The sequence below is a fragment of the Phyllobates terribilis genome, unplaced genomic scaffold (assembly GCF_046119375.1).
Source record: "Phyllobates terribilis strain yellow unplaced genomic scaffold, ASM4611937v1 Scaffold_449__1_contigs__length_1482836, whole genome shotgun sequence".
Taxonomy (NCBI): Eukaryota; Metazoa; Chordata; class Amphibia; order Anura; family Dendrobatidae; genus Phyllobates; species Phyllobates terribilis.
In genome coordinates, this window is record NW_027363209.1 from 12,937 (window position 1) to 33,315 (window position 20,379).

A 20,379-nucleotide genomic window follows, 5' to 3' on the forward strand; every position below is an offset into this window, starting at 1 on the left:
TTCACGGCTGAGAAGTCGCATCATACAACCGCTCAGCCATGCAATCCAGATGAAACAGAGTTGGCCTCTTCGTGGGACATAAGGATTATCGGCGGACAGATGAAAACTATGGTGTTTTATTATTTAAAATTTTACAGTAATAAATGGGTAAAAGAGGATGGAGAGTGTCTATTTCAAATGAAAGACTTTTTCCTGTGTCTTTATTTAATTTTCAAAACGGGATTAGTAATGGGGGTGTTTTATAGATGCCTCTCCATTAATAACCCCTGCGCTTGGTGTCAGCTGACATTACAAAGCTGATATCAACCCCACAAATATTACCCCACTTGTCACTGTGCCAGGGCAAGTGAGAAGAAGAGCAGGGCAAAGCGCCCAAATTTGCACATTTATTGGATGCACCTCTTCTGGGGCGGTTGCGGGCAGCTATTTTTAGGCTGGGGAGGGCCAATATCCATGGCCCCTTCCCAGTCTGAGAATACCAGCCCCCAGCTGTCTGCTTTTATCTTGGCTGGTTGTCAAAAATGGGGGGACCCCACGCCATTTTTTTAAATTATTTTTTTAAATAATTAAAAAAAAATGGCATGGTACCCCTCTGTTTTTGATAACCAGCCAATATAAAACAGACAGCTGGGGGCTACAGCTCACAGCTATCAGCTTTGCTGTTGCTGCTTAGGAAAAATAGCGGGGACCGTATGTTTGTTTTTTTTTATTTGTTTTTTTTACACAGTGTGCCCCAGCCAATCACAGCCAGGCCAATACGTGACATAGCTGTGATTGAGCTGGAAGTGCCCACACCAGCAAAGCTTGTTGATTGGCTGTGCTGCTGCCCTTGAACAAACTTTGTTCGGGATGCTGAACAGTACCATGGGCTTCCACGGGCACTTTACCGTTTGGGTTTGACGATCTCTAATTACTAAAACTGGAATCTTACAGAGATACTTGGCGAATAGAAAGTTAATTTTCATGGGGAAGCTTTACACATTTACATATAAAGAACCAGGATAATAATTTTTATAGTGAAAAGCAGTTTATTAAGAGTAAAACAACAAACACAAATGAAGAACTATTTACAAAAGCCGGAGAAGATTGAGCTATGTCCTTGGTGTTCCCTTCATGGACCTTGACAGGGAATATTCCCAGCTCGAGTCATGTATCCTGGGATTTCAAACACCGTTCTGTTGGGTGGGAAAACTATAGGAGGGTGATTAAATTCCAGGGGTCGTAGGGGGAGGGGTAATTGTGGTCCCAGGCTGGGGAGGTTTTGGACAGAAGGATTAGAACAAGATGTGAAGGAGGGATTGGAATAAGATGGTGATGGATAGTTATACTGGGGTATGGATGGGAAGTTGGGATAAAGGACAAGTGGGTGTACACTGGGAGGGGCAACTACATTGGGAGCAACACATCTTGAATAAGCTGTTGGAAGGTTCCACAAGATCAATGGAAAACAGGATGCGGGGTCTGGAGAAGAAGAGGTGGACGGAGCAGCAGCTTCCTGGTCTGGTCTGTTGGGCTCCATGGTTGGAAGAGGATGAAGGTTGTAAGCCAAAGGCCTGTAGGGATGTCCATGAAGGATGTAGGGGGCCAGGTCAGGTGCATAGATGTCCTGCCTGTTGACCGCAGTGTTCTGGATCTTCATGGCATCATGAGGGATCTGACTCACATCCACTGTCCAGAAGTTCCCTTTGGCCTGAGTATTGTGTGGATCCTTCAGCACCTGAAATAAAAATGAAATAAATTTAGATAATGATTCAAGTAAAATTTAAATTCACGAAACTTATTACTGTATATAGGGGTCATAGAGAAGAAATTATGTGAAACTTTGTATGTGGGAATAGTGGCTATATGGGATATATGGAGGGTTGCTCCAGGGCGTGTACATAGATAGTCATGTAGAAAAGGTACATACAATAGGTTGTCTCTTCTTTTACTACGAGGATCACACTTGTATCATCTACATATTTAATGTAATATCTGTGCCTTCAGTAGGATGAAAGCTTTGATCGGGGGATGGGTGGATAATGGAGGAAAATTTCTCTAGAAATTAGGGAATAATCACCTCGGGATACAAAAGTCTGGGAACTTTGGGTGTTTTTTTTATATGGGTATTTAGGGTGAGGGGGCATTTATCAATTATATTATGAATGGGATATGGCTTGTCAGAAACTATGTAGCAAAGCGATAACTTCTAATAATGTGAAATTGTTACAAAAAAATAATGTAATAATAAAACAACTAAAATTAAGCAGATGAGATTCATGAGCTGGAAACTGTTACTGAGGTTATAAATAGGAGGAGACATACAGCGCTGTGTGTGATGAGGTTTATGGAGGAGAACCTGGAATCCGCTAATGTTATTATGGTGAAATTACTTTTTGTATCAGAGTTGAAAAGTGTCCAGAAAGAGATCTGATCTAATGGTAAAATGCAACAATTTTCTTTTGAACTTGTATTAGAAACCTGACATTTCGATGTTTTCCACCATCTTATAAATAAATACATCTTACAATATAAAGAAATCTCCCCTTATATGCAAAAACCCAACGTTCATTAGAAGAGAGTCACCCCAATAAATGACCACACGGAGTCCTCACCTTTCTGAAGCAGTCGTTAGAGGACAGGTTGTGTCTGACGGAGTCTTTCCAACCTTTATATTCTCCATTGAAGATTGGGAAAAATTCACTGATCTTCTCTAAAATCTAAAAAGACAAAAAATAACCAACATTCAGTTTTGTAAATGTATTAATAATAGTGAACCGCTTTTATTGTGAATTCTCCTTTACTACAAATTGTTAGAAGACCACTCAGTAGAAGTACAGCCTTAAAAGATTTGTTGTGTCCTAAGTCCATCTCCCACTAACCTATTCCTTTATAACATCGTTCTCTTACCTGCGACAGCTTCAGCTTCTTGTCCGGGGATATTTGTATTACCAGCGCAATCATGGCCAGGTAAGTGTATGGAGGTTTGGGGTATCGCTGGTAATTCTTCTTCCCACAGGTTTTCTCCTCCAGACCTGGTGTCATGTCTGGGTCACACTGTTCATTTTTCTCCTCTCCTTGACCACTGACCACGTTGGAGTCCATCTCCATGTGCTCAATACTGAACATGTCCGGTGTTGGCATATTGAAGGTCTCCTTGGTTTGGACTTCTGAGTTAATGTCTCACAGATGTCTTCACAGATGCCAGTATTAGATCTGATGTGACCCTGGACCATTGAAGGAGCCTTGATAAGTGCTGATCACCGCACCTCAGGCTTTGTTATGTTAATACCCCCAAAACAAGATGGAGCCCACTGCTGGTAACATCTCAACTGCTATATGAAGACCTAGATCCTTAAAGACAATAGCAGTATGAATACACAAAGTTTCAGTCCTTGGGTGTGATCCATCGTTAAAATATCTTTTGTCATGTTTACCATGTATATATTGTGTATACCATGTGGCCCCTTGTGTGTTAATCACCGGCCGCATAGATAATGCTGAGGCCTAGAATGAAATAGACTGTCTATAGGGACAACATTTTAAGCCTTGACTGAAGATCTTACTTTTTGCGAGTTTGTATAAAGTCACATACAGACCAAATTACCAATCATTTCTCTTAAATATATATTTTAAATAATCCAGTAAAATATTATCTTCCACATTGATAATTATGGCTTTTCCCACTCCAACCCATTATTCCATGTATTCTGATGAATATATTTATAGGTTTTACACTTCTTACTTTTGTCTTTATCTCATTATCATTATTCAGGTGCATTAGATTGTTAGTGGGGGGTTTCCACAGTGGGGCACTTTGGATGCAGGATTACGATGACTGATATCTATTGGATAACATATGCTTTTACTGTTTTTTTTTGTATAATTTATACTTTTCATATATCAATTACTGTCTCTCTATACGTATATATGGAAAGTGCGCTGGTGGTTTATGATTTGCGCCATTTCCTTATTTTTTTATTTTGTAAGTTCCTTGTTCACCCATCAGTAGACGTCTGTATTATTTAGCGGCACACACTTACTCATATTTATACAGTGAGGGAATAGACTCATTGACCATGTGAGTGGTTACCCCCAACCTTATAGTGGACTATTTCCTGTGGCTAATATCAGGGGGGAGGGTGTTACTAAAGATTGATCCCCTAGACCCCTCTAAAGAAGCTTGAATTTACGCGATTCATTCAACTTGATGGACCTGATTCTTTTTTCAGCCTATGTAACTATGTACATATCGTTTTATCTTGTGAGACCTCATTTGCACAAACATTTTGGGATGTTTGTCTTTCCCTAGATTAAGTTGATAAATTTCATGGATTCCACTTTCCATAATTTTTGCATGACGCGGTTTTATTATTTAATCTTAATAACGTTTTCCAAGTGTATAAATTGAGGAGATTACAGCCAGCTGGTGATTATTGTCATCCATAATGACAAACTTTGATCATTATTACTATTGTGTTGACCACTCTGAAGTCCTCCATACACAAGTCAAAGGTGGGTTGCCGAATGATCATTCCTCAGTTGTTTGATAAGTTGTTAGTACTGAAATTGGACATTTTGGCCTGCTTTTATCTTATATGACCAAAAACTGGAATCCTGAGGGACCCTAAAGACGATGCTTTGGTCGATCTTTCAGGTGAAAGCCGAGTCGGTTGTCTCTCTCATACACTGGCCGAGCACTCCTGTCTTCTCTATGAGAAAGCGACCAACAGACATCTCTGCCAGAATTTTATTTCTAGGAGAACAATGCAGACGAAAGTCCAAAATCAGACATGTCTGATGAACATCTCCCCCCGACAATCAACTGGCCGATCTCCCATACACCTTAGTGCTGGTGGCACCTATCAGTTTCAGAGAGTTTGGCCGACAATAGTGTAATGTGTACGGGGGGGCTCTAGTCTCTGACATATGCTTAAATGTGCATTATTCATACCTGCTCTAATGTTCACAAGAACAGAGTGAAAAGTTCATTTTCCAATTTTTAAAGTAATGCAAAGTTCAAAAGAAATGTATAGATGGATCTCATCCCATTCATCAGCAAAGCAAAATCTGTGAAAACTCTGATGGTGAAAGTTTTACTCTTCTTAAAGATTCCTCACCTAAATTCATATCATTTGAACACTTGTTTTTTCTTTTTTCTGCTGTTTACTCAAGTAGAATTTTTTTACATTATGTTCTAATAACAAATACGATAAGAGATAACTGTGCGAATTCTCATTGACCCTGTGATTTCTGCACTTTTGTAGCCATGATTGGGAACCTTTGCTTGATGTGAGGTTTTTTAAAAACCTGTGGAAAAAAGTCCTTGAATGATAATTTTTCTGTAGCTTCACCAGAATCTGATTTGCCGGATTCCTTACAACAACTATGGATTATTGAATTCTATATGACAATGGTAACAGTAAAGCTGTGATTATTTTCTGTGTAAGATCTCCCTGTCCGGCTCCGGTCGTCTTCTGCTCCGGCTGCTGTGTATTTACATTAGTTACAATGTGATTGACCCTAATCTCCCCCTATGAAGACCCCCTTGTTCCACTGATTTCTCACCGCAGGAGGCTCCATATTCCTGATCCCTCCGGACTCTGCTGAGAATAGAAGACTTGTTGTCATGTAACACCTTCCCCACCCGATGTTTCTGCTTCCGAGGAACAGAAGATTTACATAGTATTACAAAGTGCGGGGATAAGTCGCCAGCCATGTTTCCATCTTCCTATAAATCCCACCATATTTTTCATTATAATTAAAGATTACTTTTTGCCATTTCCTTATTTTTTAGAACATTTTTATCTGATCTAATATCAGATATGTAAGAAAATACTTCTTTGTAGATTCTGCTTGGAAATGAAGACACAAAAAAGTGTAAAATTTTACAACAAATGTTCAATCTTTGAGTTCAGAGAGGCACAGCCCCCTCCGGCTGATGCCATTTAGGCTCTTTTGGGGGCAGTATGTACGGATATATTTTTCCAATAAATTATAAATTAGTAGCCATTGATATAAATGTTACTATATATTTTTCCTGTTGAATGTTTATATCCCATAATCACCTCCTGAAAAAAAAGTTGTTTCTTAGAGATGAGAAAAGAAGAATAAAAAAAATTGGGGAAGAAAATTTAAAAATGAATTTTCCGGTGATCACCATTTATTCCCAATTAGTAATGGAGCAATGAAGATCAGTTGTTGGATTAGACCACTGCGCTCCTTCAATCTTTAGATTTACCCCAACAATTCAATGAATTCTCTATCTTTGGGCATTTCCTGGTAATGTGGAGAAAATCCGCCTCTTCCAGGGCACATTGAAGACAAACATTGTTTTTCATCTTAAGCTGTATAATAAAGTCTGTGAATTAACATAAATAGGATAAAATGATGAGAATAAGTTTCTGATATCAGATTGGAGCTTTGATAAATATCGGCCATTGACTTTTGGTCATTTTTCCTTCATCGATTTCCCATTTCACTTATGATGGAATCTGTTACTGCAAAATTCCGATGTTTCTCTGCCGGACACCAGACTGTTGTGTGGATCAGAGGCGGAAGATATTGGGGTATAACCTAAATATTGGGGAACAATCCTAAATCTCTCCCTATTGCTCGATTTCCTCCACACAGGTTTGATGTGTAAGTAATTACCTTTATAAACCAGAAACCTGGATGTTAACCCTTCTTTCCCCAGGAAATGCTGTTCCGTCACGGTGCGGGTGTATAGAGAAGAAGCATCGGCAGGTACTGTCTGTGTTCTGTATATAACACCGGCCTTTATCAGCAGCGTCCGAGTTCGATCCAAGGCCACAAGATAAAAAAAACATAAAAATTCAAATGAATTCATAACAAGATGAACAGGTATCTCATGGAGTGTGAGCTTGCTAACTTATTAAACCTATAAATTGCACACACACAATACAATTATTAAAAAAAATCATTTTATTAATTATATTAAAATATACAAAATTGTCATCACTAGTGTTGAGCATTCCGATACTGAAATATCGGGTATCGGCCGATATTCGCGGTATCGGAATTCCGATACTTAATTCCGATACTTTTGCAATATCGTATACCGGAATCGGAAGTTCCCATAATGCAATGAGCCATTTTCATTTTATTCAGCCAATGAGGATCCTAAGAAGTGTGGGCACATCCTGTTAGGCATGTAGGCATCTTAACTAATGGCATGGCTGTGATTGGCTGCTGAAATGATGTCATGATGAACTATAAAAGCCGCCGCCGCCATTTTCAGCTCACTCTGCTGTGAATTCAGTTAGGGATAGGACGCTGTTGTTCTGAGGGACAGTTTTAGCTACCTATTTGGTCTATTCTGCTTTACCCAAGCTACTTTATAAATCGCTGTGCCTTGCAGTGCTAGTGCACAGTTCTCTGTGCTGTTCACCGCTTTCTGCAAGGTCTCTGTGTGTGAGTGCAGCTCACCCTGTAGTGTGTGCTTCAGCCACGTCTGGTTATAGTGCACTCAGTGTGTGTCACTGCCTCATACATTGTCCTTTTTGGCCAATTCATAATTTTTCCTGATATCTCCTATTAGTGTGGTGGTTCCATCCGTATTCAGCTAAATTGGTTCCAAACACACTATATAGGAGTAGATAGAGAAATTTTTTTGGTCTTGCAGCGCTAGTGCACAGTGCCCTGCATCTGTACTGTTCACCGCTGTCTGCAAGGTCTGGTGTGTGAGTGCAGCTCACGCTGTAGGGTGTGCTTCAACCACGTCTGGTTGTAGTGCACTCAGTGTGTGTCACTGCCTCATACATTGTCCTTTTTTGCCAATGTAGCACCCCGAGGACTCGGCTGCTACAGGGGTATTGCACCTCGAACCAGAGGTGCGGTATTCCACTCCCGGGTAAGGATGGAGTGTGGAACATAGCTCAGTTAGCTGCATGCACTACACTCACCCCATTTCCGGGGGACAGATCAACGGTACTCCCACCAGATAGATGTGCAGGTACGACAGCGTCTGTCCCTGGCTGGAGTGGGAGGGGGGGAGGAATATCTCAGTGGTGTAGGAGCAGACAGGGGAGGGACTCTGGGCATAGGTAGGAGCCCATTGGGTGCTGGTCACCTGGGCTCGGGTGTCAGAAGGGAGTATAAAAGGTGGGCACCATCTTAAGTCAGTTCGGTTCAGCGCAGTCTGGAGGAGAAGAGGAGAGGAGCTCAGCCAGAGAGGGCTGACAGGGAGCTGTGGCTCAGTCCGGGCCCAGCTCCAGAGCCAGGCCTGAAGTGGAGGCCTGAGGCAGGGAGAGAGAGAGAAAGAAGAAGAAGGAGGAACAGGAACACCAGGAAAGGCCCAGAGACGCAAGAAGAGAGGGAACCCTGAGATCCCACGAGTTAACGGGTGAAGGGTTGGCAGAACAGGGTACCGGATCCCAAACTGGTGGAGGCCAATTATCCTCAGCCAGGAACCGGAGGTCGTGGTCAAGCCTTGGCGCGACCCCTCACCATATCCACCAGGAAGGCATACCACGTATAGGGTCAGGGGAGGCGGGAAAGGTTTCGCCACCAGAAGGCCCGAGGGAGCCGGACAAAGGTGGGTCCCTGGTGGGGACGGCCAGTAGAAAGGAAGAGAGGGGAGCCCTGGACCACGCTCCGGAATTGCCTGGGAGTTAGCCGAGTCCCTCACCTGGTGGGCGCAGCACGGCTCGGGTGGTCCTTACTGTGCACAAGTGACCTGATAAAGAACTGTGAGTAAAGCTGTGAAAACTGCAACTGCACGTCTCAGTGATTCCTTGCCACACTACCACTACCACCATCATTCCTCCCTGCCTCACCAGCTGCCCTGAGGCTATACCCCTCCCGTTGGGGGTTATACCATCCACTCTGCACCACCGTACCACCGGCCTCAGCGGTCTGCCCTGCAGCGGCGGCTTCATAGCCGCAATCAACGGGTGGCGTAGTCGAACTCTATAACATCTATAAAATTCTGCCACTTGGTTTGACACCCTGGGCACGGACCGGGTCACCGCCACGAGGAATACTACCCCTATCAGATCCGGCTCCGGGTATTCCCCCTGCACAGCAGCAGCAGCACAGGCCCAGGGGGCGCGTCAACTTTGGCGTAGTCGGCAGGATTTCGTGCCCGCAACCACCGGGTACTGCGTGCCTGAAAAAGACTGTTAAACTTACCTGTGGTGAAGATTCCCGCCATCCGACGCCATCTTCTGCCTTCTTCCCGCCATCCGTGGAGTTTTCCCGCCATCCGACGCCATATTCTGCCTTCTTCCCGTCATCCGTGGAGTTTTCCCGCCATTGGACGCCATCTTGAGGACGCCGCGCGGGAAGAAGAGGGGCGTGGACTCCGAAAGCCCGCGAGAACTGAAGCTCCGCCTCACGTCCGGACGTTGCGTAAGGTCCTGGAAGGAGCCCAGCAGACGCCGACGTCACAGGAGCGCGACGGAAGGTCCTCAACCCTGACGATCCACTGTGGAGCCGCGGCCTACGGAAGAGGATCATCGCAAGGTAGGCCACGGTCCACTAGGGGGGAGGAGGATGTCGGATACAGAGGAGAGCTTCACTGCCACAGCCACCGCCAGCGCCCTCTTCCCCAAAGGTGCCATTCCTAGACCCAAATAGGATGCCTCCGGCCTGGACGCAAGGCCGAGTACCCCCGGGCGCCGCGGTTCCCACCGCGCCCTCTGCCTCCACAGTGCCACCCCTGGGCGCAGATCTCTTCGCGCAGCATACTAGCCCGGACGGGCTGCCCTTCGTGTGGCCACCGGAGTACGTCAACCCCCGACTCCGGAAGGGACGGCCCCTGTGTGAGCCCCTGATCCCGGCTCCAGCGCCCGCCAAAATTGTTCCACTCCCGTTGGAGGACGCCCAATTTGCATGGGATCCGACCGGTGAGGACCTCATGGGGTTCACCAAGGAGACCCGGGCAGACGCAGCCCGGCGTGAGGAGTGCTGCCGTCAACAGCTGGAGGTCTTTGGGAGAGAACGGCGAGAGAGGCGAATCCGCGAGGAACAGCTGCAGGCCCAAAGCGCGGAGCAGAAACGCCGGGCCCGACGAAACCCCCGTACGGCCCACGGCCCCCGCACCACCGGGACCGTAATAAAGTTCCAGCTAGAGAATGGCTGGGGCTTTATCCGGGATCACCGAACTCCCGGCGACGTCTTTGTCACCCGCAGGGATGTCGAGAGCCACCTGCCGGAGGGACACCGCGGACGTGACCTCTACCCGGGTGATGTGGTCGCCTTCACCCGGCATCAGTGTGCTAAAGGACCGTACGCCCTTCACGTACACCGGCTGACTGAGGAGGAGATGCAGTATGAGGAAGACCAAGAGGACCCGGACGGGTCTGAGGACTACCCTCAGGAAGGAGCAGGAGGACATTGTTACTAATGAACGGTAACTGAAACTGTATATAGTTACCCGTAAGGGTACCTGTCATGCTGCTAATTGGAGTGTGGTCCCCGTTGGGACTAGTATGGAGTTATTAAAGGGACTGTTACCTGTGTGCCCTAATCCCTAATCAGGCTGAGGACTGTGAGCAGCCATTCCCTATTCCCACTGGCCGAGGACTGAGAGCGGTCAACACCCTGTAAATAGTTGCGCTTCTTAAAGTGCCCCCTACTGGTTTTATAAGAAACTGTTTTTCTACTACGGAATTGGTGACTGTTGCACTTTACCTGGTCACAAGTTGCACCGTGGCCAGAAATCAAGAATATGTTCTGAAAACGTTGTATGTGAAAATGTCTTATAATAGAAAGTTTATTATGCTGCTAAAACAGTAATGCCAAAGTCTTGCATAATGTTTTACAAAAGAGTTCCGGTGGCATTAGCCAGATATTTTATAATGTCATAGGAAAATGTTTTATACCTGTAACGTTTAAAAAGAAAAGAGTACCTCCCATAAAGGGATGAGTTCATAGTTAATATTTTATATGTGAGTGCACTTTAAAATTTTTGTATGTCTAATTGTTTTGCTCTATTCCAGCCCGAGGACGTGCTGTGATTTACCAGGGGGGAATGTAGCACCCCGAGGACTCGGCTGCTACAGGGGTATTGCACCTCGAACCAGAGGTGCGGTATTCCACTCCCGGGTAAGGATGGAGTGTGGAACATAGCTCAGTTAGCTGCATGCACTACACTCACCCCATTTCCGGGGGACAGATCAACGGTACTCCCACCAGATAGATGTGCAGGTACGACAGCGTCTGTCCCTGGCTGGAGTGGGAGGGGGGGAGGAATATCTCAGTGGTGTAGGAGCAGACAGGGGAGGGACTCTGGGCATAGGTAGGAGCCCATTGGGTGCTGGTCACCTGGGCTCGGGTGTCAGAAGGGAGTATAAAAGGTGGGCACCATCTTAAGTCAGTTCGGTTCAGCGCAGTCTGGAGGAGAAGAGGAGAGGAGCTCAGCCAGAGAGGGCTGACAGGGAGCTGTGGCTCAGTCCGGGCCCAGCTCCAGAGCCAGGCCTGAAGTGGAGGCCTGAGGCAGGGAGAGAGAGAGAAAGAAGAAGAAGGAGGAACAGGAACACCAGGAAAGGCCCAGAGACGCAAGAAGAGAGGGAACCCTGAGATCCCACGAGTTAACGGGTGAAGGGTTGGCAGAACAGGGTACCGGATCCCAAACTGGTGGAGGCCAATTATCCTCAGCTAGGAACCGGAGGTCGTGGTCAAGCCTTGGCGCGACCCCTCACCATATCCACCAGGAAGGCATACCACGTATAGGGTCAGGGGAGCCGGGAAAGGTTTCGCCACCAGAAGGCCCGAGGGAGCCGGACAAAGGTGGGTCCCTGGTGGGGACGGCCAGTAGAAAGGAAGAGAGGGGAGCCCTGGACCACGCTCCGGAATTGCCTGGGAGTTAGCCGAGTCCCTCACCTGGTGGTCGCAGCACGGCTCGGGTGGTCCTTACTGTGCACAAGTGACCTGATAAAGAACTGTGAGTAAAGCTGTGAAAACTGCAACTGCACGTCTCAGTGATTCCTTGCCACACTACCACTACCACCATCATTCCTCCCTGCCTCACCAGCTGCCCTGAGGCTATACCCCTCCCGTTGGGGGTTATACCATCCACGCTGCACCACCGTACCACCGGCCTCAGCGGTCTGCCCTGCAGCGGCGGCTTCATAGCCGCAATCAACGGGTGGCGTAGTCGAACTCTATAACATCTATAAAATTCTGCCACTTGGTTTGACACCCTGGGCACGGACCGGGTCACCGCCACGAGGACTACTACCCCTATCAGATCCGGCTCCGGGTATTCCCCCTGCACAGCAGCAGCAGCACAGGCCCAGGGGGCGCGTCACCAATTCATAATTTTTCCTGATATCTCCTATTAGTGTGGTGGTTCCATCCGTATTCAGCTAAATTGGTTCCAAACACACTATATAGGAGTAGTTAGAGGAGCCTTTCTGCAGCATTGGGCCCTGCAGCCCCAGCCAGATTAGTATTAGCCTATTTTTTGCAGCCTCATCTATTGCATTGTAGGTTACCTTCCTACATTGTAATAGCTACAAAAAGTTTGTGATACTATCGTTATTACATCTTTAGGCACATCCAGTGTCTTTTTGTGACAAAAAAACCTAAATAAAGTTCACCAAACACTCCACTTTACAGTTCTGTAGTCCACATTAGCTCATATTAAAGTCTAGTCCACACTTTATAAAATTAGTGTTTCTTATACCTGTTAGCAGCTGTTCAGGAATAAGCACACTAAGCCCTTAGTACTTTTCTGCCTATCTTTATCAGTCTACCAAGATGAAGAAGGCAGGGAGTAAGGCATGTGGTCGTGGGCGTGGGCGTGGAGTTTTTGCAGGGAGAGGACGTGATGATTCTGTGCCTGCAGGGAGAGGACGTGGGGATTCTGTGCCTGCTGCGGGCACCAGTGACTCAGCATCCCCCAATTTTACCAGGGAACAGTCCTTTATGCGCAGCTTTGTAGGAGCTAGCCGTACCCCACTGCTGCGGGAGGACCAAATTGAAGCCATTGTCGGATGGATGGCAGCTAACGCATCGACTTCAATTAGTTCCAGATCCTCTGAGGTCCTGAGCACTGAAGAGCACCCATCTGTCTCTTCACCACCTGCCAAATTGCCCAGGCAGTCAGAGAGCCCTGGACAGGAGCCATCTCTACTTCTGTTCTCTGAATCTCTTGGCTTGGAAAGAGGGGGCCAGCCAAGCAGAATTCGAGAATTTGAAGAAGAGGTAGTATGCAGTGATGCGCAACCGTTTTGTCTCTCTGAATCTGAAGAGGCGGATGGGCCAGTGCCTATGGTCAGCAGCACACCTCAGTACGCATCTGATGATGAGACTCAGGTGCCACTTTCTGGTGCGTACTGTGCTGTCGAGACTACCCAGGAGAAGCAGTTGTTTGAAGAGGGTGGTGTAGATGATGAGGTCCTTGACTCATCATGGCGTGAGGGACAGGAAGGTGGTGGAAGCAGCTCTGAGGAAGAGATTCCCCGAACAGCCCAAAAAGGAGGGAGAGGGAGGGGGCAGACTTGGTTGCCTGTAGCCTCCACTTCGGCACCCATTAGAAGCATGGCTCTTCCAAAATCCAAAGCGGGCGCTCCCAAGACTTGCAGTGCCTGGTCCTTTTTTGACACAGTTGCAGATGACATTTGCTTTGTCAAATGCAAGCTGTGTAATCAGAAGGTGAAAAGAGGGAAAAGTGTCAGCAACCTCAATACCACAAATATGTGGAAACGTGCGGACCAAGCACGTGGTGGAGTTACAAAAACACACTGAAGACCTAGGCCAACCTACAGCGCCACCTACCACCTCTTCAGCTCGTGTTGTAGCCTCTTCCTCCAGCTCACACACAGCTGGTTCGGCTTCCTCACAGGATCACCATGGAAGAATCTCTGGCACTGTTGTACAGAGACACAGTGTAATTCCACCCACAGCACCACTTTCCCAGTCATCCTCACACTCCCAGGCCAGTCTACAGCCATCGTTAGCACAGGCATGGGAGAAAAGGCGCCCATACTCGGCAAACCACCCCCGAGCACAAGCTCTGAATGCTGGCATTGCTAAACTACTGGCCCTTGAAATGCTATCATTCAGGCTGGTGGAGACTGACACATTCCGTAACTTTATGGCATTGGCAGTCCCACAATACAACGTGCCCAGCCGATTTTATTTCAGCAGGCAAGCCGTCCCTGCCCTGCAACATCATGTGGAGGGAAAAATTAAACATGCGCTACAAAACGCCGTCAGTAGCAAGGTCCACCTGACCACCGATGCGTGGACCAGTAAGCATGGACAGGGACGATACCTTTCCCTCACTGCCCATTGGGTAAATGTTGTGGAGCCGGGTACAGATCTTGAGAGTGGCGCTGTACATGTTCTGCCAACTCCAAGGATTGCAGGAATCCAGTCTGTACACATTGACTCCTCCTCATACTCCAGTTCCTCTGAATCAGCGCTGCAGGAGCCGTCACGGTCTACCTCCACATCGACCCGTGAACGGTTACCTGTTATGGTGACCAATATGAGCACAGCCGTGGCCAAACGTCAACAGGCCGTATTAAAATTAATTTCTTTGGGGAATCGAAGCCACACAGCGCAGAAGCTCTGGAATGCCATCAAACAGCAGAGCGACGTGTGGTTTGTGCCAGCGAATCTCCAGCCAGGCATGGTAGTGTGTGACAATGGCCGAAATCTGGTGGCAGCTCTGGGCCTAGGCAACCTCACTCACATCCCATGTCTGGCACATGTGCTCAACTTGGTCGTGCAGAGTTTTTTGAGGGACTATCCGGATCTTGATGCACTGCTTCACAAGGTCCGCATAGAGTGCGCTCACTTGCGGCGTTCCAGCAATGCAAGATCACGCATTGCAGCTCTGCAGCGCCGATTATGTCTTCCGGAACATCGCATCATATGTGACCTACCCACCAGGTTGAATTCAACGTTACATATGTTGGAGAGGTTGTGTGAGCAGCAGGCAGCAGTAATGGAGTACCAGCTGCAGCAGGCGCAAACAAGTCGCAGTGCGCGCCGTTCACACTTCACCACCACTGAGTGGGCCTCTATGAAGGACATTTGCCACGTTTTGCGTGCCTTCGATTATTCCACGCGGATGGCGAGTGCAGATGATGCACTAGTCAGCATGACTATCCCCCTTATCTGCCTGCTTGAAAAAACACTGCAAGCACTAAGGGACGAGGTTTTGGAAGAGGTGGAGGATGAGGAGTCACAAATGCCATCTGCTTCTCTGCGCAACGTGGTTCCTCACAAAGGCCTAGGCAGGGGACACTTTGTGAGGAGGATGAGGAGGAGTCAATGGATGAGGAAGACATCTGTCCAGAGGAGGGAGGTACACAATGCTCTAGTAGTCAGTATCTAGAGCGAGGGTGGGGTGATGCAGAGCAGGCAGAGATCACGCCTCAAGCAGGGGACAGCGTTTCTTGGCCAGTTGGCAGTCTGCAGCACATGGTTGATTTCATGCTGCATTGCCTGAGAAACGACTGCCGCATCGCCCACATTCTCAACGCGGCTGATTATTGGGTGTCCACCCTCCTAGATCCTCACTACCGGGACAACTTACAAAGCCTCATAACACCGTTGAACCGGGAGCGTAAAATGCGGGAGTACCAAGACGCACTGGTGCATTCCATCATGTTCTCCATTCCAACCGAGAGCAGTGCTGCTAGTGCTTTACAAAGCAGCTCAGTGCGTCGAGGCAGTGGAGTAAGCTCTGCACAAAGAGGGAGCAGAAGCAGCGCCTCAGCACAAGGCAAGACCAGTATGGCCGAAATGTGGCAAAGTTTTGTGTCCCCGCCGCCACAAATGTCTACACCATCACAGACGGCTCCAGTCAGCAGGAGGCAACGTTTCCGTCAGATGGTGACAGACTACATGTCTTGCCCTCTTAGTGTACTCCCAGACGGCTCTTCTCCCTTCAAGTTTTGGGTCTGTAAGCTAGATACATGGCCAGAGCTAAGTCAGTATGCATTGGAGGTGCTAGCTTGCCCTGCTGCTAGTGTATTATTGGAACGCGTCTTTAGTGCCGCAGGTGGTGTACTAACAGACCGTCGCATGCGACTATCCTCCGATAACGTTGACCGGCTTACTTTTCTCAAAATGAACAAGGACTGGATCTCTCATGAATTTGCCAGTCCTCTTCCAGAATAAATAATTGTTTGCAAAAGTATCCAGGTCTAATGTTCTGTTCATGTTTCTACCACCTGAACTGTAATCCCTGAGCTCCAACACCGCCAGTTGGCGCTCGGAAGTGCCGTCTGCACAGTCAACACTTGCTGCCGTGTTATTGGGGTTCAGTAACGTCAGCTGTTCCCCTGCTGTGCGGACGGCAATTTCTCCTGCTCTGTCCACATTCTCACTACTACAGATTTTAAAGTTGCTCCAATTACACCTCTGGCTCCTCTGTTTTCAGTATTATCCCTGAGCTCCAACACCGCCAGTTGGCGCTCGGAAGTGCCGTCTGCACAGTCAACACTTGCTGCCGTGTTATTGGGGTTCAGTAACGTCAGCTGTTCCCCTGCTGTGCGGACGGCAATTTCTCCTGCTCTGTCTACATCCACTGTACTACTGATTTAAAACCTCCTCCAAATACACCTCTGGCTCCTCTGTTTTCAGTATTATCGCTGAGCTCCAACATCGCCAGTTGGCGCTCGGAAGTGCCGTCTGCACAGTCAACACTTGCTGCCGTGTTATTGGGGTTCAGTAACGTCAGCTGTTCCCCTGCTGTGCGGATGGCAATTTCTCCTGCTCTGTCCACATTCTCACTACTACAGATTTTAAAGTTGCTCCAATTACACCTCTGGCTCCTCTGTTTTCAGTATTATCCCTGAGCTCCAACACCACCAGTTGGCGCTCGGAAGTGCCGTCTGCACAGTCAACACTTGCTGCCGTGTTATTGGGGTTCAGTAACGTCAGCTGTTCCCCTGCTGTGTGTCCGGCAAATTCACCTGCTTTGTCCACATCCACTGTACTACTGATTTAAAACTTGCTCCAATTACACCTCTAGCTCCACTCTGTTTTTAGTATTCACCCTGGGTTCCAGTACCGTCAGCTGGTCCTCGGTAGTTCCATTTGCTCTTGTACCTTCTACTACCCATCCGGGTTCCAGTACCGTCAGCTGGTTCTCGGCAGTGACTTTGGCACGGGTACACCCTCCTGCCCAGCCTGGTTCCAGCACGCCAGCTGTTTCCAGGTAGTGTCAACGTCACTTTGCCTCCAATGCGTTGTCCTGTCGTGTTGCGGTCGGGTTAGCCGACTCTATGGTGCCTGCAGTTTAGGTGACTCCTATGTGGGCTGCGGGATCTGGCAATGAAGGCTGGTTGCATAGTGCCTATAGGACAAGCACCCCCTGTAGGACTGTGGGTTTTGGTAACTGCGGCCGGCTCGCGGCCTTGAACTTTTTTTTACATGGATACCTTCTGCTACCCATCCGGGTTCCAGTACCGTCAGCTGGTTCTCGGCAGTGCCTTTGGATTAGGTGCCTCCTTCTCGGTATCCAAGTTCCACCAACGTCTGCTGGTCCTTGGTAGTGCTTTCTGGCACAGGTACCTCCTGCTTAGTAACCAAGTTCCAGTACCGTCAGCTGGTCTTCGGCAGTTCCATTGGCTCTTGTACCTTCTGCTACCCATCCGGGTTCCAGTACCGTCAGCTGGTCCTCGGTAGTTCCATTTGCTCTTGTACCTTCTACTACCCATCCGGGTTCCAGTACCGTCAGCTGGTTCTCGGCAGTGACTTTGGCACGGGTACTCCCTCCTGCCCAGCCTGGTTCCAGCACACCAGCTGTTTCCGGGTAGTGTCAACGTCACTTTGCCTCCAATGCGTTGTCCTGTCGTGTTGCGGTCGGGTTAGCAGACTCTATGGTGCCTGCAGTTTAGGTGACTCCTATGTGGGCTGCGGGATCTGGCAATGAAGGCTGGTTCCATAGTGCCTATAGGACAAGCACCCCCTGTAGGACTGTGGGTTTTGGTAACTGCGGCAGGCTCGCGGCCTTGAACTTTTTTTACATGGGTACCTTCTGCTACCCATCTTGGTTCCAGTACCGTCAGCTGGTTCTCGGCAGTGCCTTTGGATTAGGTGCCTCCTTCTCGATATCCAAGTTCCACCAACGTCTGCTGGTCCTTGGTAGTGCTTTCTGGCACAGGTACCTCCTGCTTAGTAACCGAATTCCAGTACCGTCAGCTGGTCTTCGGCAGTTCCATTGGCTCTTGTACCTTCTGCTACCCATCCGGGTTCCAGTACCGTCAGCTGGTCCTCGGTAGTTCCATTTGCTCTTGTACCTTCTCCTACCCATCCGGGTTCCAGTACCGTCAGCTGGTTCTCGGCAGTGACTTTGGCACGGGTACTCCCTCCTGCCCAGCCTGGTTCCAGCACGCCAGCTGTTTCCGGGTAGTGTCAACGTCACTTTGCCTCCAATGCGTTGTCCTGTCGTGTTGCGGTCGGGTTAGCCGACTCTATGGTGCCTGCAGTTTAGGTGACTCCTATGTGGGCTGCGGGATCTTGCAATGAAGGCTGGTTCCATAGTGCCTATAGGACAAGCACCCCCTGTAGGACTGTGGGTTTTGGTAACTGCGGCCGGCTCGCGGCCTTGAACTTTTTTTTACATGGGTACCTTCTGCTACCCATCCGGGTTCCAGTACCGTCAGCTGGTTCTCGGCAGTGCCTTTGGATTAGGTGCCTCCTTCTCGGTATCCAAGTTCCACCAACGTCTGCTGGTCCTTGGTAGTGCTTTCTGGCACCTCCAGCTTAGTAACCGAGTTCCAGTACCGTCAGCTGGTCTTCGGCAGTTCCATTGGCTCTTGTACCTTCTGCTACCCATCCGGGTTCCAGTACCGTCAGCTGGTCCTCGGTAGTTCCATTTGCTCTTGTACCTTCTACTACCCATCCGGGTTCCAGTACCGTCAGCTGGTTCTCGGCAGTGATTTTGGCACGGCTACTCCCTCCTGCCCAGCCTGGTTCCAGCACGCCAGCTGTTTCCGGGTAGTGTCAACGTCACTTTGCCTCCAATGCGTTGTCCTGTCGTGTTGCGGTCGGGTTAGCCGGCTCTATGGTGCCTGCAGTTTAGGTGACACCTATGTGGGCTGCGGGATCTAGCAATGAAGGCTGGTTCCATAGTGCCTATAGGACAAGCACCCCCTGTAGGACTGTGGGTTTTGGTAACTGCGGCCGGCTCGCGGCCTTGAACTTTTTTTTACATGGGTACCTTCTGCTACCCATCCGGGTTCCAGTACCGTCAGCTGGTTCTCGGCAGTGCCTTTGGATTAGGTGCCTCCTTCTCGGTATCCAAGTTCCACCAACGTCTGCTGGTCCTTGGTAGTGCTTTCTGGCACAGGTACCTCCTGCTTAGTAACCAAGTTCCAGTACCGTCAGCTGGTCTTCGGCAGTTCCATTGGCTCTTGTACCTTCTGCTACCCATCCGGGTTCCAGTACCGTCAGCTGGTCCTCGGTAGTTCCATTTGCTCTTGTACCTTCTACTACCCATCCGGGTTCCAGTACCGTCAGCTGGTTCTCGGCAGTGACTTTGGCATGGGTACTCCCTCCTGCCCAGCCTGGTTCCAGCACGCCAGCTGTTTCCGGGTAGTGTCAACGTCACTTTGCCTCCAATGCGTTGTCCTGTTGTGTTGCGGTCGGGTTAGCAGACTCTATGGTGCCTGCAGTTTAGGTGACTCCTATGTGGGCTGCGGGATCAGGCAATGAAGGCTGGTTCCATAGTGCCAATAGGACAAGCACCCCCTGTAGGACTGTGGGTTTTGGTAACTGCGACCGGCTCGCGGCCTTGAACTTTTTTTTACATGGGTACCTTCTGCTACCCATCCGGGTTCCAGTACCGTCAGCTGGTTCTCGGCAGTGCCTTTGGATTAGGTGCCTCCTTCTCGGTATCCAAGTTCCACCAACGTCTGCTGGTCCTTGGTAGTGCTTTCTGGCACAGGTACCTCCTGCTTAGTAACCGAGTTCCAGTACCGTCAGCTGGTCTTCGGCAGTTCCATTGGCTCTTGTACCTTCTGCTACCCATCCGGGTTCCAGTACCGTCAGCTGGTTCTCGGTAGTTCCTCAGCTTTCTTGTACCTTCTGCTACATTTCCAAGTTCAAGCTTTTTGAAATGGTTCTTGGTAATCACTCTGGATCTCCCTGACGAGGACCCTGAAGACGAGGACCCTGAAGACCAACCCTAAGAAGACGAGAACCCCGAAGACAACGACCCTGAAGACGAGGACCCTGAAGACCACCCCGAAGAAGACGAGGACCCTGAAGACCACCCCGAAGAAGACGAGGACCCTGAAGACCACCCCGAAGAAGACGAGGACCCCGAAGACGAGGACCCAGAAGACCAACCCGAAGAAGACGAGGACCCGAAGACGAGGACCCCCGAAGACGACGACCCTGAAGACCACCCCGAAGAAGACCAAGAAGATGACCCTGAAGAAGTTGACCAAGAGGACAAAGAAGAGA

The 20,379-nt window shown here is 48.7% G+C and overlaps 1 protein-coding gene across 1 annotated transcript; it reads right to left on the reverse strand.

The window, feature by feature from the left end:
- Positions 1–1,111: 1,111 nt before the first annotated feature.
- LOC141229008 (forkhead activin signal transducer 3-like) lies at positions 1,112–5,698 on the reverse strand. The gene is made up of 5 exons (XM_073667382.1): positions 5,548–5,698; positions 5,123–5,148; positions 2,890–2,988; positions 2,595–2,699; positions 1,112–1,717 (listed from the first exon to the last, which is right to left on the reverse strand). The coding sequence occupies exons 1-5, from the start codon at positions 5,696–5,698 to the stop codon at positions 1,112–1,114; spliced, it is 987 nt and encodes a 328-aa protein (XP_073523483.1).
- Between the last annotated feature and the right edge of the window lie 14,681 nt (positions 5,699–20,379).